The 16,815-nt window shown below is 38.8% G+C and overlaps 1 protein-coding gene across 7 annotated transcripts in view; it reads right to left on the bottom strand.

Annotated features, from left to right (window-relative positions):
• SON (SON DNA and RNA binding protein) overlaps positions 1–16,815 on the bottom strand; it is a 722,851-nt gene that overhangs the window by 411,409 nt on the left and 294,627 nt on the right. For all 7 annotated transcript variants that reach the window (XR_014967657.1, XM_085621364.1, XM_085621369.1 and 4 more), the window contains one exon: positions 15,817–15,960. Coding sequence is in view for 6 of the 7 variants with exons in the window: in XM_085621364.1 (XP_085477490.1) it covers positions 15,817–15,960 (144 nt within the window). In the remaining variant the exon portion in view is untranslated. The remainder of the gene's footprint in view (positions 1–15,816; positions 15,961–16,815) is intronic.

Here is a 16,815-nt window from a genome sequence, read left to right on the forward strand (position 1 = left end):
ACAAACGCTGAGATTCTAGGGCTTATAGTCCTTCTCTCTCCTACCTCTCTTTTCGGTCTCTTGGTATATCACCCACTGGGCCAAGCAACCCGCTTTACATGAGATTTCTTTGCATACTTAAGACCCCTACTTTAATGGCATTCCCTCTCCCTTATTATGTATTTTAATTTCAGGTTAGAGTCCAACATAGTATCTGACTAAATCAATTTTGCTGAATCTTTCCCAACCCTTTGCTTGCCTCAACCAGTAATTGGTGCTGCCCATGCAGCAGGTGGTATGACTGATATGATCTCTGCCCCAACTAATCAACCTTCCTTTCTCTCCGCTTGCTTGGCCTAATCACTTTGACATAGTATTCAATTGTATCATGTCCTTCTCGAAGCGTTGCATACTTCTATTGAAGTCGCTGCCATGTAGTTCAACTCATGGCTTACCCTCACCCTCTACTCAATCTATTTTAAAATAGTTAACTTTCACCGACGCTTATTTCCACTACTTGGTGTACCCGGTATTTTAGAGAGCTTAGGCTTCGACGTAAAAGCACTGAAAGAACCTGGCGCAAAGACTGCTCCTTCTAGCAATATTGCTTTACTGTGCCATTTTAAAGGTCCCTTCATAAACTTCTATGCTACTCCCATATTTCTAGGGAAAGTTTTTAAATTGTCACTTCTCATGTAGATCCTTTAAGTTGCAAGAACTCGACAGATCCTCGACAGTTGCTCTGTCATGTTTGATTACATTTTTCTATGGCAAGGTCAAAAATATTTGTTAGGGTTTTTTGATTAGGATGCCCCCATTCCACCCTCATCTTCAACTACCAAGGGACTTGTCCTGCTAGACCTTTTATGTTTTTCCACCCTTTTCTCTGAAGGCCACGTCAACCATTTCTTTGTAGCATTAAGTCTGGGTCTCCTCATGATCCATGCCTGGCTCAAATTCTCCAGGCGTCTAGCTCAGTTGGTCCAGTAGTGAAGGAGCTCTGTAACCTGTCTATTTCCTGCATTCCTCTAGTTTGAAAGCAAGCCCTTGTTCTCACATCATTAAAAAACACATTGTTAATCCAGCAGTTTTAAGCAATGCAGCACTTGCTCTTTGCTTCCTCAGTCAATTAAAATTCCTGAGAAAGAAATCATTCGACAATTACATTTTTTCACATATTTCATTCTCATAAGTAGTTTCCGTCCCAGTCACATCACTAAATCTGTTCTCGTCCCTACTCTTAAACTACAGCTTATCGTGAACTAAGGTGGCACTGCTGCACTGATCCTTAGACCGCTTGGCTGCAAACATCAAACTCTTGCATCAAACACTCTTGTTCAGACACTCCCTGAGACCATGGCACAAGTTCTGTTCATTAAACTGGATAATTCGGTCACAAGCTATTCGTCTCTTGCTTTAAAAGTCTTCAGTTATGCCCCAGTGTCACTATACCGGCAGCTCAAGGTTATTCCCTCAGCACACCAGCTAATGTATACGTTATATAGCCACAATGATCCAATCAAATTGTAAGTATTTAGTAACATATGCAGAAACTAAAAACCTACTCTGGCTAGATTTGTTTCAGCCTCCACTACACCTTGGTGTCCTCCCTCTCGTGGGTGGTAGAGTGGATGCTTAAGAAAGCACTGAAAACTAGTACAGATAAAACAGAGATTGTTGTTGTCAGCAAGGACACTTCAAGCCGGTCTGCTGACAGGTGTCCTGCTGAGCTGACTCCAGCTTCTGTCACGGTCCAGTTCCCTTCACCTTAGATCGCACAAGTCTCCTCTTCTTGTTCTCACCATTTGTGCCCGTTTCACAAAATCATGTCTTCACTTCGACTTTTAGCTTGTCAAGTTGTAGAACAAGCTGTTATTCTTTCATGACTTGACTTCGTAGGTCTGCTTCAACTCTTGGTAAATTGTCCAGAATTAAAAAATGTGGCAATCTGGGCCATGTATATTTTCCTTTACATTCTCACCTAATTATTAGGTTCCCAGCAGAATTAAGTTCAAGTCTTTGGCCTCATTTATCAGATGAACTTTGATTCTTACATTAGAAGACTATTCGGGTACTTTGATCCTCCTCTCAATGATGGCTCACCATTTCTAAAATAAACATGCATGTGTCTCTCGTGTTAAGACCTTGTAGCCAAAGCCAGGACTATTCTCTCACCATCACTAAGCCTGATAAATGATCATTTTTACCTTCGCAAGGCTAAAAAAACATATTTTCTGTTTCTTTATTACATTTCATTAGTAGTTAATATCAGGATGTCCTTATTAAGTGACTGTGTGCTTTGCAAGTTTCTTACATAAACATCAGTCTCAATGAGCAGGGACTGGATGAAGACAATCTGGAGTTTCACCATTCTCTGGTAACCATCTTCCAAGATTTCTTGTTTCAAAAGATCACATTGATTCAGCTAGTAGCAAATCTTCAGTTTACAATTTCACGTCTCATGAAATCGGATATCAAGGTTATTTTAAACAAGCAATAGCTGCCCCACGAGGCGCTTTCTTCAAATCTCAATTTGGGATCAAGCGCTCCTCTACTGGTAAAAAGTAACTGTGGAAGAAATCTTGTAGGCATGGATGACAATCCAAAGTAGGAAGTTTATTACAAATAAGAGGAACTCCAGCCACAGTGTAGTGTCCTGCAATGGTCTCTCAACCGCCCTCCGGCGTCTCAGTTCAAAACACAACATTGCACATTCCCAGTCCAGTATTCCCCAGAGCATATGCAATGGAACAGCAAAGATTGATAGAAAAAAATAAACCATAATAGCATTAACAATACCACATACCCCCACCCATAACACAGAAAAACAAACAAGGAATAAAGCAAGATCAACAACAATCTTAAAATAACAAAAACATGACTCTTTCCTTCCCCCAATGGAACACCCAACAGGAAAGCTTAATTACCGATGACAAATCTATTGAAATTCCAAATTTTCTGACTCTCCGGTTTTACAGCTCCTTTAAATACTTTCACCACAAGGTGTAGTTCAGTAAAATGAGAAAAACTGTTTGTTCCCTTGGGCAGTTTGACCTATACCAAATTTACTTCACTGCATTGCAACAGCCAAACTGACTTTTTCTTTTATCTTGCACCAAGAGTGTTTTTTACCTCCCTTCCACAGCAAATTGATGTCACTTGAGCTGTATGAACCAATCTTGAGGGGTGACGGGGAGTGGGGGGAGCTTGGTTGGGTGGAGGACAGGTGGGGGGGTGGGGGAGTGGAGGGCGGTGCATACCATAATACAAGATTTGTGCTTCCTGAACAGTTCAAAAGGACAAATTTCAGTCATACTTTGCGGTGTGAACCTGCACCCTTCCACTCTTCTCTTCACCGCTCCAAGTCAATCTTTACTCGTAGCTCACACAATCTGCACTGCTTCCTTCAAAGTACGATTGAACCTCTCAATGATCACATTTGTCTTCAGAAGACACAACAAACACTACTTGTGTTGAATGCCCCTTTCATTCATTAATCTTTCAAAATCCTTGGAGGTCAATTGCACCCCATTATCAGAAAAGACACTTCAGGAAGAAAAAGCTAACCACTGATGAAGTGGTAATTTCCTGCACCACTCCAACTTCTGGCCATCTTGAAATCATGACCATATGAACAAACAGATACTTTATCATACTACCAAAATGAATTGGCCCAACAACTTCAAATGCCACCTCCTCTCACACTTCTGAAGGAACCTCACAACAAATATTAGGAGAAGACATACCTTTTCGAGCCACATCACTTAACTTGCATTCTTAGCAATCTAAGATCACACCCCACAGAAACCGCTTGATTTCCTTGTAGCCCAAAACATGACTAAAGCCTCTTTCTCGATAGTCTAATATCGTATTTTTGCACCTTTGAGTAAGTGTGAAGCAAACGCAATAGTCACTTACGAACATTTCTGCTTCTGCCTCAAAACAGTACCTAATTCTTTGTTGCTGGCATCCGTGATAAGAAAACAAAGAAAAACAGGAATGAAACTTCTTAAACATTGGGCTGAGACCAGACTAGACTTAACCTTTGAAAACACCTGCTGACAATCGCTATCACACACAGACTGAATTCCTTTCTTAAGCAGATTGTGAATGAAACTCATGTGCTGCAAAACCTAGGCACAAATCTGCTGTGAAATACAGCCATGCCTAAAACTGCTTTAACTTTCTCCTTGCATGTGGGATGTGGCAGTCCTACCAGTGTATTGACTAAGTCCTCTTTGGACCTAATGCCATTACCAGTAATCATGCGCCCCAAATAGGTGATCTCAGGTTGATAAAACGTACACGTCTTGATTTTCAACGTGAACCCTTTACAACTTAAAATCCTCAAGACCTCCCTCACTTTGTCCAAATGTGATTCTTAAGAGTTGGCAAATATCAATACGCCATCTTGAAAAAACTTTACACCAAGAACGCCTTCCCCCAAGATTTACGACAAATGTCTTTGGAATACAGATGCTGCTGAGCACAAGCCAAAAGGCATCCTAATAAAACTGAAAACCTCAGAAGGCGTAATAAAGGCTGTAAGATCATTTGACTCTTCAGCTAGCCTGATCGGATGGTATGCGGAGGACAAATCCAAGGCGGTGAAACATTTGACATCACCCAATGAGCTGATCATTTCAGTGATGTTGGGAAGGAGAAACCAATCATCAGTCACTTTCTTATTTAAATTCCTAAGATCCACACAAAGCCTGATTTCACATGAGCATTTTATGGCCACGACCACAGGTGCTACCCACTTCATATTCCCGATCTCGATAGGCAGGACATACTGTAACAGATGTTGTTCATAGACTGGCCTCAACCCCCTTCCTTGTCACTAGCAACCACCAATGCAGCTCACAGGTTACTGGATTGCTGTCCCTGATGTACAGCAGCCCACTGCAATAGGCCACTCAAATTTTGAGACCGCTGCGCGAACATTTCAAACGCCTCCTTTAAGCTGGTACAGCTTTTATTAGGTTGACTCTGACCCAGCATCCAACTGCACAGACCACGGCCTCGGATGTCTGTACCCTTTGCTCTCCTTGAACTTGGCCTGGACTTCTACTCGGTCTTCGCCTGAAGCAAACCTCCTTCAAGTCACTTTGACCTGGATCTAGGCAAAATGTATACAGGCATACCACTGTTAATGTCCTGATGATGATCCTATATCTTTTGTAAGGAACAAGACGCCGTCGACTTGTTGTACGCCATATACACATCTTTAATACTTATTATGTGCAATGGTGTCTCCACTATAATTTGTCCTACCAAAATGTGTCTCATACAAACAATTTACTCTGCCTGCGCCTTTTTGTTTCATGTTGTACGTCCTTCCCACTAATTTGGATACAGGCTTGTGTCCCACTTTATTTGTTTCTTGCTGAATTTTGTGTATATTTAGGCAACTCTATATTAAAAACACCAGTCCGGCTGGACAGCTGTAAAATATAGTACTGATTGGGTCTATATTTATTGTTTGCTCCCATTAATCCTGGTCTAGGGACAACTGTATTTAGAAATAATTTATTACCCAAGGTCCCTGACCAACCTTATTTGGGTTCCCTTGTTCTTCATAACACACCCACTGTGAAACTTCAACCATCTCGATTATTTCCTCCGCACAAACTATCAAGTTTTTAAAATGCTTCTAGTACACTGAAATTTATATTTCTTACTTTACTGGAAATTGGTACCGCTCCTCCCACATTACCCTTGACACAACCAATCTTTTCTAACAAAAAAAAAAAAAAAAAATCGGGAAACTCATGCAAAAATAATTCCAATGTGATGTCAATCTTTTTATCTTGAAACTAGGGAAATGAACTGGGATCGAGATTGATGCCCAAAAATCTTTTGATGGTGCCAGCTCAAAACTATCACCCTTCACCTGGACATAGATTTTTCCAAATGCAACGTTACTGCGGAACTCTATTTTTACATCAAAGAACCCAATCGGCTCAATGGGTTTTACCCCATAACAGACTGGCACAACATCAGGATCATGGAGTTTGACATTTCCCAAAAAGTATTCAGCATAATTTTTCTCTGAGACAAAAGAAAAATGTAGCCCACCAAGTCCATCATCATGGACACTTCAATACCATTTAGACAAACACTGTCTGATGCAAATTGTGTGCCCAGCATTGATTGGGAAAACCCCTCATTGATGACCTGTAGCACCATACTAGTCTCACTGCAACACACCTCAAACAGTTAATCCTTTGCGATGTTAGGTTTGCAGCACTTTGCGTTGACATTTATTACCACATATTTTGAAAACTTTTGAGGCAGATCAAATTTTTTGAATTAGCTAAATGGTTAGGATTTCCACATCTAAAGCGCCCCAACGTTTTCTTTATTAAGATGAGGGATTTTTTTTGTAGCTTTTGTATACACAAAAAGAATGAACCACCCTTTTGCAATTACAACAACCTCACTTAGTTTAGGATCACTCTTTGCCCACAGTTCTTCTCTAATATTGTCACATTTGCACTCCAACATGAACTGATCTCTTATCCTTTCCTCAGTATTTTCCTCAAAGTTTCAGGTGGATGCCAATTTACATAAATAAGGTGGTGACCTAGTCCTCAAAAGAGGTCTTCTCCTTGCAGTCTCTTCCCAAAGAAATAACAGTAAGGTGATTGAGTAGAAAGCAGAGATCTATGTGCAGAGTCAAAGTTGTTCACAGTTTGTGAAGCTTCATCTTCTCCTTTATCAAATTCAAAATCTAGTAATTTCTCAAAAAGTTCTTGTCCTTCTGCCTCTAAACAATGTATTTATTGACAGAGGTTTGTATTCCTAGAGAAAGGTTTGGACTACAAGCTTTCAATTAATTTACAAAAACCTCCTTCAATTTTTGCCATGGAGGGACAGGTTCACCAAGTGAAGACAAAAAAAAAAAAAAGACATTTTGCATAAAAAGAATGTGCAAAAAGACTACATAAAAGTGAATGGGAAAAATAAATAACAGTAATGTAATTAATGATAGTGAGAAAAAAAACAAAAGGAAATATAAATACGAAAAAGTGAAGAGAAAAGAAAAGAAAAAAAGAGCAGAGAAAGAAGAGAACGCAAGAAGAACAAAGAACGTTCCACTGGTACTCTATTACGTACCCGAAATCACCCTGGAAAAAAAACGTAGTGTTAAGTTGCAAAATGAAACGAAATACGACAGTTTGATTCCTCCACCAAAGTAGGTCTTCTTTTATTATTGCAAGGTTGAGAATCCTGACAAGAAGTGAATAGAAGCAGGGTGAGGAGTTCTGGAGGACGGTTGAGCGGAGGGACTCCTTGTGTTTAGCAGGTAAGTTTAAAAATTCCTGTTGGCATTCATCTGAACGTGTGGCGGAAAGCAGCTGACTGTAGATGATGTGAAGCGGCGAGGAAGCGCTGGGCTGCAGTGTGAGGCTGGATTCCAGCATGCAGAAAGGCACACGAGTCCGAAGGAGCTGCACGGACACGAGCGCAGTGTGTGTGGTTCAGGGACAGCAGGAGACTGGAGTCGTGAGGCCGCTAAAAAATGGTAACGGCAACTAATAAGTAGCTTAATAAAGAAAGGATAAATGCAGCTCAGTCCTGCAACGTAGAGAGCCAATAGAAACGCCTGATCGAGGTCTTTTATAAACATAATGACAGTACAGTACCTTCAGGAGCCCTGCAATCTGAAGCAATGATGAGCTGAAGTGTACCAAAACTATCAAATGGTGTTGGATTTTCTCAGAAGTAGTAGAAGGGTTATCCGCTCCTCGCCAATGTGGAAGAATTCTCATAGGCAGGGATGACAATCCAAAGTAGGAAGCTTATTACAAAGAGAAACTCCAGCTACAGCATAACTCCCAGCAATGGTTTCTCAACCACCTCAGTTCAAAGCACAACATTCCACATTCCCATTCCAGTATTCCCCAGAGCATATCCAATTAAACAGCAAAGGGTGATAGAATATACCATAATAACATTAACAACAATTCCACAGGATTATAAATATAGATTGTGTTTAACTGCCTCTGAATCTCTTTCACTATCCTGCGTATTTCCAAATAACTGGATATCCAACAACATTTTTGGCTTAGATCTCTACTCCTAAAAGAGGATATTCACACGTTTCAGGATATCAGGCATTTTTTCTTATACTCTTGATACACCAAATGTTGGTCTAGATTAGTACATTCTTTTTTAGCAATCAGTAAATGGCTTAAAGAGTTGAGTTCAATGGTAACTCCGATATATTATTTAGATGAGTAAATTAGATATTTCACAGCGAATTACAAGTTATTCTCATTAAAGACTATTTTGTGCATTACAATTCGAGAGAAACTGATTTTCACATGAAATCTACTTACCTAATTAACTGCACCTTTTAGTTTCAGTACAATTGTTAGGTTTGGTAAAGCAGATTGTTGTCATTTATCAAATAATTTCATCTTTGCAACTTATATATATTTTTCCACACCAGCGGGATTTATTAATGACCTGTTTTGCAAGTATTTCGATGTTGAGACTCAATGGAAATAGCCGTTGACACACGAGTCCCTTAGTTAAGGTTATCTTGAATCAAGGCAGAATGGTTTTTAGGTGTCTTTTTCCAATTTTCCTTGGTGTGTTTTGGCACCAACGTACCATGATCTTTAGCCTATTTTGTGACTGATTTTTCCAGGTTTTGTGCCATGATAGCTCAATGTCGTGCAGGCGTTGCGTTCTTCTGCAAAGTTTTTTTAAATTTAACTTTGGGAACATAATTCAGATGATCAAAATTAAGCAACACGTGGTCATAATTTTCCATCACAATTTTGGAATTGGTCTGCCTCTATTTCAATGCATTCTACGTATGAGGTTTCCTACCGACTGCTGAAGCCCAAATCCAAAAGGCTCAAAAGAGGACTGCTCGGTCCCTAAACTAAGGTTGTCTTGAATGAATGGCACTAGAGTATTATGACCTTTGGCCAATTTTGACTATGTTAAGTTTGCTATTTCAATATTCTGAAAATCTTTAGTGAAAATTATTTTTCAGGGTTTTGTGACTTACTTGCTCAATGACAATTCAGGCCATCATTTTTCAGCAATGTTTTTATAACGTTGGGAATGTAATTTGGAGCATCAAAACCATGTAACACATAGGACTGGCCCCTGCATCACCATACAAAACACCCAGAAGTTTTGTTCTCTAGTTTTTAGCTTTTTCAGAGTTGAACTACCATATCCTGGTAACAGTGTCATGTTGAAAATAGACCAGGCAAGCACAAACCTACCCATAAATTCTGAAGAGGACATTCTTGCAGAAATAAAAAGGTTCTTATAACCAAAAGCAAAAAAGCATATGAAAAGAACAGAAAACACAAAATTAAGCCAGAGTCTTTCTATAACATCTGTGCTGCTGATGTTCGAGGTACATAGCACCAGATAATCGAAAGGAAATCTTGATTCTTAACAGCCGCTTTGTCCAATCATTCCCACAGTTTTTCTTCTTGGTACTGAAAAAGCTGACATTTAACAGAATTATTCAAGGTTGAATATTTATTAAAATACTACTCATTTCTGTGCTACCAAAAACGCTGGAAAAAAGAAAATCTGACAATGACGGGTATGTTTTTGGCCATTAGTGGCTATGTCATGCGGAACAATGCAGACTTTGGTCATGGCAGATGTCCCAAAACAATACTGAAGATACTGATCTGTGTCCAACAACTAGATAGTGTAGCACAATTACCTAGAACAGGTCCAAGCTTTTGTTCAGAGCTGTGACAATATTAACTTTCGCAGAGAGATATAAAGGAAGGAGGTGAATCTATAGGACCTGGTCAAAGTTGGTGACTAGGATTGATCCTTTAATTTGATACTTTTCAGCATTGGTGGAGAGAATGTTTTCCTTTGTCGTGTACTCACTTGGCGAGTAGTGGAGTGAAATGAAAGAAGACTGAGCAAGCATGGAGATGCAGGAATCAGTGTGGCTAGTCTTTTCAGGAATCTGCAATCCCTCAGTAGATTTTGCGTGTAGCCTAGGAGTCAGATCCCCCTACATTTCTTTTACATTATTGGACAAAAGGCATTCTTGAACAGCAACACTGTCAGGTAGGTTTTCCATACAATCGGGAAGAGGATCCTTTTCAGGTTTCTTCTTTGATCGGTTAGAAAAGTAAACAAAAAAAACCTAATCTCCACGAAAATTACAAAGAAATAGAGCACACAAAAATGTGTGGTATGGATTCAATAAAAAGAAACATGTAAAAGAGGTGTGAAAATAGGCAGGGCTGGCACCGGATCAAAATTCTTGTACCATTAAGCACAATGTTGAATAATCTTTTAGTTGCCACAGCTTTGTACACAAAAGTGGAGGATTCATTTAGCTCGTTCAACTGACAATATAGTGTTTCCAATAAGAAACTGTAATGCTTATCAGTATACTCTAATATTCCTCTTCAAAAGAGAAACTTTAAATGCTATGCTCAGTGGCTGGAGCCTTTGGATTATAATGTTCAAGCTGGGAATGACTGTCAAAAACAGCCTTGAAGGGCATTTCCCTTTGTAAATTAGTTCCAATATACCTTACACAAGCAGAGATATTGAAAGCCGATAATGAGTGAAGAGTTAATTGAACATTTCGGTATGGATTTCAGGACAGTAAAATCAATTTAAAATTAGTTAAGCAACAGGGAAAATGTGCTGGTAAACCTATGTTTAGAGATGGGTTTTGCTCTTTGTCAAGTATTTTACAAAAGCTTCAAAACATTACCTAAAACGTCTGCACTAAAGCCAATTGAAACAAGACCCTCAGTTGAACACATAGCAGCAACACAAGGGAAGTGGTTATAATCAGCTGCTGTTATGTTTTAGCCACTTGGAGCTGGAACACGCTAATGCATAGGCGTTTGATTTCCAAGGTTTGAGAGAGAAGAGAATCAGACATCTGTAGTCTGATACTTGCTGAAAAAAAATTGTTAAGATAATGCTTCTGGCTACAGTTACACTCAACTAGCATTTAAACCACATTGCTTCACCAATATTTGCCTGATACAGTCACTAGTAAATTGTGATAAAATAAGTTCTAGGCACCATGTGAGTATTTTTTTCCAAGTTTAATCTACTTCAAATTTGTAAGATTAGCTAAGTTTACAAAGGAGCACAGATTCTCTTTTCTAGAACTTAGACTGACAAGGGGATCACAAAAAAAGTTAAATAAAATTGCAAAACAATACTCCAAGTGATCACAAACCATTCTGAACATGGGGCAAGTTATTGTGTAACTGCAGCTCTCTCGCCACTCCCACCCCACTTTTAAACTTTTGGGTTCTAAAAGCCCTTTCTGTTTTTTGATTGGAGCCTACACCAAAACATTTCTCGGCACTCCCATAACTAGCAATATAAAAGTTAACCATAAGCCGAGAGATCTATTTCAGCTAAAGAAATGGCATGTGGCACGCTGTTGTGCCATTATCTGTTCCATTTTTTTTTAATCCATCTCCCGGGCCTTTACAATTGCGTCTTGTCACACAAAATAGCACCAAATAACTGGATTCAATGAACAGAGTAGTCTCTAGTGTACACACATAGTATTTATTAATGCTATTAAAAGCAGCTTTTAAAAATTAAAACAAATGCACCAGGTAAGCAAACAAAACCACCAAAAATTACCTTCTTTCTAAGAAGTGTTGAAACTAATCCGGCTTTTCCAAGCAGATCCAGTAGGCAAGATGTTGTACACTGCACTCCTAGGCAGAGGGTCAGGATTCACTGTGCTTCTTGCATAGCACTGGGAGTTCACTAGAAAAGCTTCCACCCCCTCAAACCCCCCCCCCCCCCCTCCCCTCCCCACCCCCCGGACCAATGAGGGTAATCCTTGGACCCAAGAACATTACTCATGTCATTTAGGAATAAAGATCACACCAGCATTTTCTCTAAATATCCCTCATGATTTCTGAAAATTAGGTTAAAGGTACACAGAGTCGAGGATCCTGCCTGTATGTACAATAGTAAGTGACCACTTTAGCTCACAGAAGGTAAGACAGAAGGAAAACACAAAGCAACTTAGAACTGAAGCTTTGGGGATGAGGTGGGAAGGGCAAGTATCCGTCAAGTCTTGGCAAAAGGAGTTTCTTTAGCCATTTATTTGACTGCATACAATGTGTGTTAGGGTTTTCCGGCTACTGCAGCAGAACTTTCAAGAAGCTATTATGTATTAACAAAACCAGTAAAAAGCCCCTGAAACAGAACACCAAATGATGCTCAGAAGTTTACATGCTACTTCCACCAGCTCATATTCAGTCTGACTTGTATAATTACAGCCTTACATTTTCTGGCAGAGGCAACAGTAGTGATGGGAATCTTTTGCTCAATCACAGAATCATTCTGCCATTTATTAGACTGCCACCTTCATTTACTACCACACTCAGTCTTTTTCGGTCTCATACTCCCTCAATATCTCTGACCACACAAGTGTTCTGCTTTTAGAAGGAACCTTATGAAGGTATAATTTTGCAGACTCTAAATAATGATCAGTAAATCAGAAAATGCAACCAGTTATCTGGTGGAGACAAACATGGAAAACTGCAGAAGTCTCTTGGAGGAGCATCATTGCAACTATCCTCATCTAGATCATAATAATCCACGAGTGAGTGAACTGGGGCCTATTCAGGAATTTGAATCAAGTCTTCCGGACCTTTCAACCTTCAGTCATGTTCACTCAAAAGCCCAGTGTAGGGGGTGTGACACCCATTTACTTAGGCTTGTGGCACTGAAAACTGGTGTTGAGTGAAAGAAAATAATATATATATATATATATATATATATATATATATATATATATATATATATATATATATATATATATATATATATATATATATATAGTCATTTCCTAAGAATAAGAAAGGGGTATGGTACTTGGGGAACTTTTGTACTTCTTGTAAGGCTTCTGAAACTGCATACATGACCGTAAGTGGGTAAGTTTGTAACAGCATCTAGAGAAATCCTTATGGTATCTGGGATAAACAAGAAGGGATCTACAGAGCACTTCTTCGCACAAGGTACCAGAATCAGCAGCAGTAATTAATTTGGTTGCTGGTTTTGGAGCATTTTCCACAGGTATGAAAATAAAGGTTGTTGGTATCAACTAAGTTTAAAAAAAAAAAAAAAAAAAAAGAAGTATCAACCCTTCTTATTTTGGAATAACAAAAGAAAAAATATATTTCACTTGTGAGCAGGTTAAAGCCAACAGGATATTTAAGAGAAATGTAATGATTAGGATTAAGGACATTTGTATTATCAGCTGGAAAACGTCAACCATCAGTTTCTTTTCAATCCAAAAGATTTACTTCTACAGTACATCAAATGCACAGAAAGTGGTACCCTTTAGAATACTGCCTTACCTACTTTTGGGACACCTAACACAGACAGGGCGCACAGGCCCAGGTCATCATTCATTTAGATGAACGGTACCCTTGATTCCCAATCTCTGCATTACGAAATGAAAATAATCTAAAAGATTACACAACCATAGCTAAATCTCTTGGAAGAAAAAAAAATATTCTGCAATGCACTTTGCTACACAATAAAATCTATAATATATGAATGGGAAAACTAAAACTATGCCCCATACCTCAACGTTTCCAAAAGGGAACCCTCCAGGTGAAATTTACTTGCACTCGAAAGGTTTTTCACATTTATTTTTGATGATCTGAATTCAGACCAATTGGCATATTAATGAATAGGAAATTGAGTTGGCAATGTCCAGGACAACCTACAATTTATGCAGTCAAATTAATTTTGTTCATGAATTCAATCACACATTTCTTCTCGAATCCTATACAATAACAGAATAAGTCTCTTTGGAGCTTTGCAGCTGCTAAAATAAAGTAATTTTGATATGTACAAATACAAATCATCTGTCCATGTTTTTATAGCTTGGACTGATAGTAGACCAATTATTATGCCTTCAAATAGGACACGCTAACAAACTGCTAAACACATTATTCTCTCTACACAGAGAAACACCAGTTTTAATAAGTGCAAAGTGTCAGACAACTGCAAGGGAGAACTTCAAACAAATGCATCAGAAGTGAAATGATGATAAAATAAAACAAAAAAGGGAATAGAAACAATAAAAAAACAGCATATTGGTCCATACAGTAGCAGCTGCATAACAGAAAAACTCTTGTTGAAGGCCCTACTGGATGCACTTTTCATAAATTACATTTACGACAAATCAAGTTACGAAACAGCTTAGCAAGCCATCCATGTTCCCAATAAGACAGATCACCAATCATAACAAGGAAAAATCAAAAAGCAAGAAGCAGATAAAAATGTTTTTACGAGCAAAATATCATATACCAGGGCAATAATACAAACATTACTATGGAAAAGTAGGCCTAGACCAAAGCAGATGGGAACTAGTAGAGCTTAAAGAGACACTGGCTGAGCATCCAGAAGTCCTAGTTTTAACAAAAAAACAGGATATTGCCAATTCACATGCCATGTATTAAGCAGGTTACAGTTTCCAAAGTAGGTTAGGAAGTCATTAGGTTTCATGGGTTTCCTGAGGGAAATCATTCAATAAAATGGCAGAGCCAAATATGGACCTTATTTATGTTCCTTTGTAACCCTACGTAATCCAGAAAGTCAGGACTGAAAATCCATACAGTGAACATTAGTGATCATGCTGTGGCACCATATTAGTCAAAGTTAAGGCGTCGTGTATCTGCTGGCGGTATACTACTCCACACACTGATTATTTGCAGGAGATGCCGTCTGGTCTACTGCTGTTTATTCCATTTTGGAGGATAGATGACTTTGAAAGATCAGTCACACAGATGATTACAAGATGGTCGAGTTTATTATGTCTTATCAAGATGAACAGGCTAGCATGATGATGGTTTAAGTCTTCCATAGTTCAAAACTTTTTGATGTACATTGCACTCCAAGAAGCCCGTGGTAAATGTTGAAAATCCAGTTGCGGTATGTCACTACTGCTGCAGTTTGGAGAAATAAGAAAGTTCAGGGCAGGGACATTCAGGTGACTGATTTTAATTCCTGTTCCTGATATTTAAAACAACATGTTTGAAGCATATTTGCATTGTTTAGGCGGGATCTTCTAGTGTGCCTATGGACGCAGATACTTCTCTGCAGGGAATTTGGATGTCACAGAAAGGAAAGAGCTTATGCTTTAGCCTAATACACAATCAACCACACGAGACACATTTAAACTCTTTCAGATAAAGTAGCAATGATATTTGTCAGATATATATGTTATAAGGCAAATGTACCAGCTCCTGTTGGGCAACCTTTTATTCTAGTATGTGGGACTGTCAGAGGTGATGCTATTTTGAGGTGCAGAGGTAATGCTGGCAAACATAAGCACCATAATGACAACATTGGTGACCCCGCAACACTGGCCTAAGAGCCCAAAGCACAGATTAACCACATGCTTCATCAGTCACTTGCAGACCCAGAGCAACAGACGTGAGCATGGCACTCAAAGGGCCCAGTCAACAACTAGGCAGACAAGCACCATGCCTGCAGGAGGCAGGGAGCTGTGAGGTTTCCTGCGACAGCACGTATTTTTATGATCATACTATCACACATGGTTGATCCCCATTTCAAATATCTGATAACTCAAACCATTGCCAGCAACTACAATCCAACCTCCTTCTTAGCTACTATATTAAATAATAAGCAGGAATGCTTATCCCTTAATTGACATATTTGAATATTTTGTTAACTAGTTATTGCCTCTAAAACAATCTCATTAGTTATCTTCCATTAAAGTCACTATAAAAGTAAACACAATATACACCTCACCTCGCAGTGATTGACCACAAACTTTTAAATCATAGTACTTACATTTAAACTGAAAGAAATGGCTTTATGTTCATTGACTTTGAAAGGATGATTAAAGAAAGGTCGCGCTTCTTCTTCTTCATCGGAAACATGAGGCTTGTTCACAACCTCATCATCTTCCTTGCTTTGAGCAATCTGTTTACATTTCTTTGCAAAAAATAAAAAGAATGCAGATTAAGCATCCACATTGTACATGCAAGAATTATGCAACTGAAACAGTTAATTCTTTACAACAGTTGACATCCAAACGGAACGAAGAATAGTCCAGCTTGCTTAGGGTATGAAAATAATATTATTTATACATGTGCATGGGGCGCAGACAGATTTTCTGAAATCTAAGAAGCTCCTCAAAAATGTTGAATAGGTTCCTTTAGGGAATTTTAGTGACCGGACAAGAAGTAAAAAAAAAATGTTTAAAAAAAAGTTCATTTGACAGCTCTACCAATGTCGCAGATTAATGAGGATGATTATGGTATATGAATTCAAAGAAGACAGAGCTGGCAGAGAAATAGTAGGCTCTCCTTCTCCATTATGGGCTCTTCTTTAATATTCATAAACAATAGCATAGAATAGCAAGCTACAAAGGTGAACGTGGAGACAAATGTAAGGGTCTAATTCTACTAAACAGTTTTACAGACACGTCTCATTCCTGGAGTAAGAGTAAAGACAACATTTAGCAAATGTGTGGCTCAGTCTTAAGGCGGCTGCTATGCAAATCTTAGGTCTTCGATCATTCCTCAAGTGTGCATCAGAGGCTACTTTACCTTTTGTGGAATTAACCACAGATTACTATTAGACAGCCATTGGCTTTTTGATAGCAAGTGGAAGCGGACGCTACAATCCACTGACTGTGGATCATTATGAAAACATAAAACCAGTTTAGATAGACCTGTTATTCACAAATATCTTGTTCAATGTATAGTGCTAGCTTTAAGCAGAAAATACTGTAGGGCTACTAAAGTCTAAAGTAATTTTTCACTCGGTGCTCTTCAATAGGAAAAG

The sequence above is a fragment of the Triturus cristatus genome, chromosome 8 (assembly GCF_964204655.1).
Source record: "Triturus cristatus chromosome 8, aTriCri1.1, whole genome shotgun sequence".
Lineage (NCBI taxonomy): Eukaryota > Metazoa > Chordata > Amphibia > Caudata > Salamandridae > Triturus > Triturus cristatus.